This window comes from Atta cephalotes (assembly GCF_000143395.1).
Source record: "Atta cephalotes unplaced genomic scaffold scaffold00023, whole genome shotgun sequence".
NCBI classification, from domain to species: domain Eukaryota; kingdom Metazoa; phylum Arthropoda; class Insecta; order Hymenoptera; family Formicidae; genus Atta; species Atta cephalotes.
Window position 1 is genome coordinate 1,104,992 of NW_012130087.1, and position 7,779 is coordinate 1,112,770.

Consider the following 7,779-nt stretch of genomic DNA (forward strand, 5'->3'; position numbering starts at 1 on the left):
GTAGCTCATGAGCATAGCTTACAAGCGATTGGAAAAATAATAATCTTTTTAATTCCTTCTGTGTAGAATGAAGCATAACGATATAATAAAGTGCCCAATGTGGAACGGAGAGGAATTACTCTAATAAAACAATTAAATCGCTTAATTCCATCTGAAGGATTAAAAACGAACGGAAAAAATTAATAAATTTTTCAACTTATCTCTGACAACTTTATAGATTGAGTCAGTGTCTTTGAATTTCTTCTTCTTGCGGGGAGAGCTTTAAAAAAATCAATGGTAAAACTGACAAAAATCGAATAGCCGGGAGAAGCCATCTTTCGCTCTTCGATAATTATATGAGTAATTGTCTTTTGTTTGACAGAAAAGCGATGCGAAGGTCGGTCGCGTTGTACTCAGATATACTCCGCATACCTTGTTATTCAGCAGCAGTTGAACAGATGAATATGATTTATTGCAGAGAGCCGTAATACCACAAGTGAAACCGTTCTAAGTATATTTGTTATACACACATATTGTTACCATTGCCACATGAAAGCAATTATTAACTCCATAGCCTGGGCCATTGTTAGACGAACGAGAACTCGGGACTGTTTCTTGAAGTAGGATTGCAACTGGCATTACTTTTTTAATATCACTGTAAAGTTCGCGTTTATAATTATTACACTTTTTTTATAAAATGTAATAACTATTGTTTTTAAGAAGACAATTAGAAAAGATCCAAGGAGATCTGAAACACTGGAAACAAACAGTTTTTTCTCATAAATTTTAATAATTAGACTTTTGCGTTATTCTTTCAACGTAACATACCACGTTTTAAATTTCTTTATCGAGAAATAATTTCCAAGAGTGAGCTGATTTAAGAATAATTATGTTTCCCCATAATTTTATTCTTTATCTCTTGCTCATTTTTTTTTTAACAGCGCAATCCTATGTCGAGGAAGAAAAGAGTTACAAGAAAGTGAGACAAGTTATCGTAATAGTCGCCGATTACTCCGTAACAATGGCAATGCCCATACGTATGAAGTCTGTAATCGAAATGCTTTATATTTTTACACCGAACAAAGCAGTATATAACGTACAATAAAACAATAAAACATGTCCTTCCATACATGCAACCTCAAGATGACAAATGTTAAATTTTTATTTTTACAACAGCCCACTATCACTTCCGATATCTGAGCTATATTTGGGCGTATAATTATAGTTGAGACTATTAATTAGGATATTAAAGTCGGCTAGATTCATTTTAATCGACTCACAATTTTACGATTTCTACACGAATGATCGTCTACTGTAATATACGCATTATACGATACGTATATATATATATATATATATATATAAATATATATATATATTAGTGATATTATATCATGCGACGACTCGTTTTATGATCGTTAATAATCCGCAGAAAAGGAAGAATTTCGAAACTGTTAATTTCTTTTCCGAAATTATGAAAACGAGCTGGCCTGTCCAAACAAATATATATAATTAGCGTTCCATTCGTCCGTTGTCACAGCGTCCGATTGTACATTGACAGCAATTAACTCCGGCTATGCAGATTTATGCTGTTTCGAAGCGAAGAAATCAAAAGAAAGGGAGAAGATGCAGATAGTACCAAAAGCGAATTGCGAACGCCGACGCGTTTAACTTCACGACCGACACATATATTGTACATATGTATTTATTAAAAATGATAGATATACGAAGAACTCACACACAACAAACACTCGATACACAAACACGCATACATTTACGCAAAAGTTTCCACTGTGCCGAATACTGTGTGTTAAATATTTTTCTCCGACATTATCTTCTGTATATCTATAGTATGTCTCTGGTATTCGCATAGTGACACATTCGTTCTTATTTTAAGATCGTTTTAAGTAATGTCTTAAGATGTTAATACGGCTCTGTGATTGGCTTATGACATCTTAAAACTGTACTTCAGATAGTTTTAAATATAAAAATCGATTATTAGTACCGATCTATAATTCATATACAAGAAAAAAGAAGAACTACATCGACGTGATTCCGCGAATACTCGACAGCCTTCAATATTATTGTTTTATGTAATGGATTTTAGATACAGTTGCAAATTGTTTCTCCAAGTAATCTCTGCATATGTGAGTTTGACATGAATACGATCGCGATAGTCTCGCGCCTTTACGCGATGTCATTTTTCGATCGGAATCTCGCAGAATTCAATCAAAAGTTGTAAAATCAAAGGTTGCATCCTGTCTAATTTCTGTCGATGAAATTAATCCTTGGCAAACTTGCGGAAAGATAAAAGTTAGCCAGTATCAGGACGTTATGTGGTAAACATTTGCGTACACAACATGTCGTTCCATCAGCAACGTCATCATTGTTATCACCTGATCGACCGACTTATAGTGTGCTGTCGAAGTTTATTCTCATCGACGGGACACTGTACGGTTTTTTTTTTATAATCGCAATCAAATTTAATTTCAATATATTCTTGATCTGTACAGGCTGTGTCGGAAGTCCCGCGATTGTTTTACATACAAATTCCTCGATATGAAGTTTTATAAAATTATATGGAAATTAAGATTACGAATTAAGGAGTTTCAAGCTATGTGATATAAATCATAAAATCTTATCTTTCTATCGCGTAAATCATAAAATCTTATCTTTCTATTAGTAAATTTTGTTTACTAATATATAAATCTCAGGCTCGAGATGCAATCTAAAGTACGTCTACAGATTTGTCGAAGAGGCAAAAAATTTTTATCAATTTGAAAGTATTGATGGAAAAACTTCTCGAGAGAAAAATGCGTGTGACTTTTGATACGGCCTACATATGCGAAGTTTAACATCGTACGGCAAACACACGAACAAATTAAATTCACATTTGTTTTTTTTAGAACGCCTCTAATAATAAAGACAGCCGTACTTACTTGTACGTGAAAGTATACGTATCTGAAGGAAGGGAACTTCGATATCCTCGATTCGCCAAATCGCGACGGAATTTTCTTCAAGCGCGGAACGGGACGTCGCCAAATTGGGATATTGCCTTTTGGATATAATAGGAAAGGGAGGATTCGATCGTCGAATCTTCGAAACGCGAGAGACCGAGAAGGGGAATAGGGCTAATGACGCGTCGAGTCGAGCCTGAAATTAATAATCAAAATTGAACGACTGTTTGCGAAACACTTGTGATTAACTATTTTATAAAACTGATCTACGGTACGTCCTTAGATATATTATGTAACAAAATGTAGAAAGCAAGAAAGGAGAAATAAATCGAGGAAAATTCCCTTGTGAGAGAGCACGAATATAAAATAAAGACTTTTAAACATTATATCATCCGTTTTTATCACACTTTCATCTAAATGATTAAAAAAAAAAAAAGAAAGAAAGAGGTAAAAAGAAAGCGCGAAGACAGTCTTTTTCGTTTCGATGTTTATCGTTACTCATTTTACGCGCGTCGAATCGTTGGGACTGTGTTCGTAATGTTATTAGCCGTTAGAAGTTTCTCGATCATTAGGAGCCGTCAAAAGAGAGAAAAAAAAAGAAATCGAATGTTTACAGAAGAAAAGGTACATACCACACGCTTACTGGAAAATACGAATATAAAATGTATTTCAAGACGTCTTCATGCAAAGCTGATGAATGTTTTACGTGTATTAAAATGTTCCCTTTTAATCCTATTAAGACTTACAAAATATTATAAGTATTATACTTTACTTGTATATATACATATGTGATAAAAAAAATATATATATATCTATATATATACATCTTGTTCTCTTGTGTGCGTAAAATTTATATTCGTGACCTGTTCTCCGTAAAGCAAATGTATATGTTGAAACATTATATGCATAGTTAATTCGTAATAATACAGGTTATATGTCAAAATCTTGATATCGTGAGAACTACAAGCGAATTTGCAAATAAAAGTTTTATATATTTACAGAAAAATATATTTTTGACTATCTATTTTTACAATTTGGTTTTACAATCTTATTAAATAAACAATATCAACGTGAAAACTCGCAATATATATTACAATTTGTGCACAATATATATTACAATTTGATTTTAATAAGATGTGTGTGTGCAAATTATATCTTTGACATGTTAACGTTTTTAAAATATCGTGATTATCAAGCAATTTTATTTGTATATCGCGCTAGCTTTCATAGACTTCATTATTTAAGTAGAATGTGCATTATAGGTTTATCACAGTTCTGCAACAAGATATAAATTCATGCTTATGTATACTCAGTCAATTGGAATTATATTAATAATTCCTATAGAGAATAATGTGTTTGAGAATCCAGTGATTATTCTCCTTTAAGCATATAGTTTTTTAAACATCATTTGAGGGTATCATGTCCAAGTCGGAGACAGTACTAACACTAGGTAAACTACTGTCGCTCCAATCAGGATGTGGACAGTCCCGTAATGGACTAGGTACATTAACAGATTTCCTATTTTGCATATCGCCTTGCTTCCTTATGTCAGAAATTGTTGATTTTGTAATGCTTTCAAGAACTTTTGATGCATTCAGAAATAAATTTTTAGTATAATCATTTTGTTTTTCCTTAAGCGTTGTATACTTTCTCATTTTATGGATGTCATTTTCTTTATTGTCATCCTTCTTTGAAGATTGATGCAAGGATTTTTTCGTGGTTACATCGTTCGCGTTCATATTTTGGCAAACTGTATTATTTTCATTATTATTTTGCTTTGCTGATTTTTTATCGTTCTTAACTGTTAACAATAAACATTAATATAAATTAAAAATTGCATTAAGGCGATTCAATTAACAGTAATTGTTTAGTAAACTCAAAAGAGACTTACCTTCATTTTGATCCGGCAGTATAGTATGTGATGATTCTCCATCAAGTAAACTAACGAGTTCGAAATCTTTAACGGGCACATCTTCTTTTAAAATATTTTCTTTAGCAACGGAATCTTCTGAAGAAATGTCTGATAAATCATTCCAGGATTTATTAAAGCCATTAGAAAGACTTGAGGTAGGAGACGAACATGCATGCCCTGTATGAATTAACGATATGTAAGGACTTGTATTTCCTTCTTTCATATATATCTCATATAGAGTTTTTAAATGTTTTTCAATCTGATTTTGTAGCTCTCTGTAATATAAATTAATTGTATGTTGTTACGTAATTTGTACAATTTACAATTATGCGTCCACTGCGCGCGCGATCAATAAATTTTTTAAAATATAAACATATTAATAATAGAATATATAATATACTCACTGTATTGTATTTCTATAATCAATAATTTGTGTATCTCTATTAGAACATAACGCTGAAAGTTTATGTATTTCCATTGTTAAACATTTGTTATCAATGTCATTTTTTCGTACAAATTCTGTTTGCTTATTTAGATTCGTTTTTAAATCTGTAATTGTTCTTTCATTGTTTTCAATTTGTTGCATTAGCCTTGATATTGTATCATTCTTTTTATAAGTTGCTTCTTCCAATTGTTGTGTAAGCATCTCTACTTGAAATGTCAACTCTGCGTATTTTTGATCAACTTCCTTTAGTCGTTCATCTCGCTCTCGAATTTCACTGATGTAAAATAAAAAAATTGAAAAATTAGTATTAACTTCTATTTTTCTTATTACATTTATATATCGCAACAAACCTTTTTAATCTTTCTCTTTCTAATATGAACGATTCATATGACAAAGTTTTTATCTTTTTACCAGATTCCTTTAGTGGAACTGCAGTGGATTCTTTGGTTTCTAGATCCTGCAAAAAATAACAATGTGATAAATTCAAAGCTGATATAAAAGTAACAGAACAATTTAATAGATGTATATAATGTCAAATAAAATATATCCTTCAAAATATAAATTACAGGTAGACATAATACTTAAATAATATGCAATTTCACACAATCTACCGGTATTTTCTGCAATATTTGTTCCATTTCAGTAAAGATTTCACAGACTCTTTTATCCTTTTTATTAACTAACTCTTTCAACTGTCTTATTAAATGTAACATGTGTACTGGATTAAAATCAGCAAATTTGTTGAAATCATATTCAGAACATTGTACAGCACAATCCTGAACAAGAATTGATGAACAGCAGGATGGTGAATGTTTTTCATCTAACTTCATCTAGAAAGACGTTTTTTATAAAATTATATATAAACAATATATTCAATATAAGGATTATTATAAAGCGTACATATAATCATATATAGAGCTGACATTTAAAGTGGCACAAGCTATTATCTCTAAAGTATGCTGAATCAAAAATATGTTCAGACAAAAATTGTATAATTTCAAGGAGGAAGAATGATAAAATCAATTTTAAAAAAAAATTTTTCAATATTGAGGATTATCTCCATCAATTTTAAATGAAAGAATTTGATTTTATTTATATATAATTCCCCTAATTATTCTGCATACACAAATATTAAGGTAGAAATATCAAAAAATTAATAGTTTACGAGATATATTATACTTTATTCTAATACATTTTAATATAAAATCTCTCCTAAACTTTTAATTGTTTTTATAAACACCTTAGTATCTTTATACAGAATAAGCATGAAGTAAATCAACTGATATAAAAGAAACATAGTTACTCTTCAAAAATGATACAATTACATAGCTTGTAACTCTTTAAATATTCTATTCTATACATGTGTGCATTTAAAGTTGTATGAGACTTACAGGAGGATGTTTGATAGTACTTTTCTGTTGTTTTTTAGCATTTATATTCTTTTCTGCTTCTTTCCCATTATATTTAGAAGACTGTTGTTTTGTTACATGTAACAAATTCTGATTAAAAACATTACTCCAGTTTGGTGGAGTTTTACTATCAGTTGTAGATCTTATTTTCTCAGCTTTCTGTCCATAGCTACAACTTGCTACAGGCGAAGTACGTTTCTGACCTTTATTCTTTTTTTTTACTGTGACTTCTACAATGTGATCTTGGCCAAACATTATAACTTCATTGGAAGGGCTCATCATAACACGCTTCTTATAAAAAAATGATAATTTATTCAGACATAATAGAAAAATTATCTATATGGAATGCATTATAGAAAAAATTGTGAAACCTTTTGTTCTGCATCATGAGTTTTGAAAGTTCGTTGATAATTTCCTAAACTTTTAGTTTTGACAGCAGCAGTTTTATACATTTTACTCATTTTGATACTTATTAAAGTCACATCGATTATTAAATATTATTGCACATCTTTTGTATGAATACAGTTGTATATATATTTATAAAAATTCATAAAAACAAACAGAGAAAAGCAAATTTTACATTGAACATAATAGAAGATTTATATATTAATAAATAATCAGAATGTATATTGTATAATCTAAAAGTATAATACTTTACAGTATAAATCGTAGTATTTACTTAGTACTCGTCAGAAGAAGCGTAGAGTGACTATTAATTATCTGATATAGTTTTATAAGACAAATATATTATCAGCTAAAATCCTTAGAATGCAAGACATTAGATTCTACGCGACATCAAACTTCGCAGAATGTTATTAACTGCTCTTTTCCCTCCTCTAAAGTGCGTTGGAGTGCGTTAATTCTAAAATGCTAGGGAGCATTCTAGTAAGAGACATAGCTTGTGTTCCAAAATTCACTGTCAGCACTGAAAATCAACAATTTGGGTTGCGTTCGGATTCCCATCTGGGTGCTCCTCAAATGATATATCATCTTTTCCTCCTCTAAAGTGCGTTGGAGTGCGTTAATTCTAAAATGCTAGGGAGCATTCTAGTAAGAGACATAGCTTGTGTTCCAAAA

At 30.7% G+C, this 7,779-nt stretch overlaps 1 protein-coding gene across 1 annotated transcript; it reads right to left on the bottom strand.

Moving 5' to 3' along the window:
• Positions 1 to 4,333: 4,333 nt before the first annotated feature.
• Positions 4,334 to 7,163, bottom strand: LOC105619843 (putative leucine-rich repeat-containing protein DDB_G0290503). Its single transcript, XM_012201361.1, has 7 exons — positions 7,074 to 7,163; positions 6,685 to 6,990; positions 5,905 to 6,123; positions 5,644 to 5,750; positions 5,253 to 5,567; positions 4,828 to 5,123; positions 4,334 to 4,737 (listed from the first exon to the last, which is right to left on the bottom strand). The coding sequence occupies exons 1-7, from the start codon at positions 7,161 to 7,163 to the stop codon at positions 4,334 to 4,336; spliced, it is 1,737 nt and encodes a 578-aa protein (XP_012056751.1).
• Positions 7,164 to 7,779: the final 616 nt, after the last annotated feature.

Bases quoted from the DNA above. Each gene is read 5' to 3' on its own strand.
- LOC105619843 (XM_012201361.1), bottom strand. From the start codon at position 7,163: ATGAGTAAAATGTATAAAACTGCTGCTGTCAAAACTAAAAGTTTAGGA. The intron at 5,124-5,252 runs GTGAGTATATTA...TTTATATTACAG, and splicing joins GATTATAGAAATACAATACA to AGAGCTACAAAATCAGATTG. The intron at 4,738-4,827 runs GTAAGTCTCTTT...TATTGTTAACAG, and splicing joins ACTGCCGGATCAAAATGAAG to TTAAGAACGATAAAAAATCA.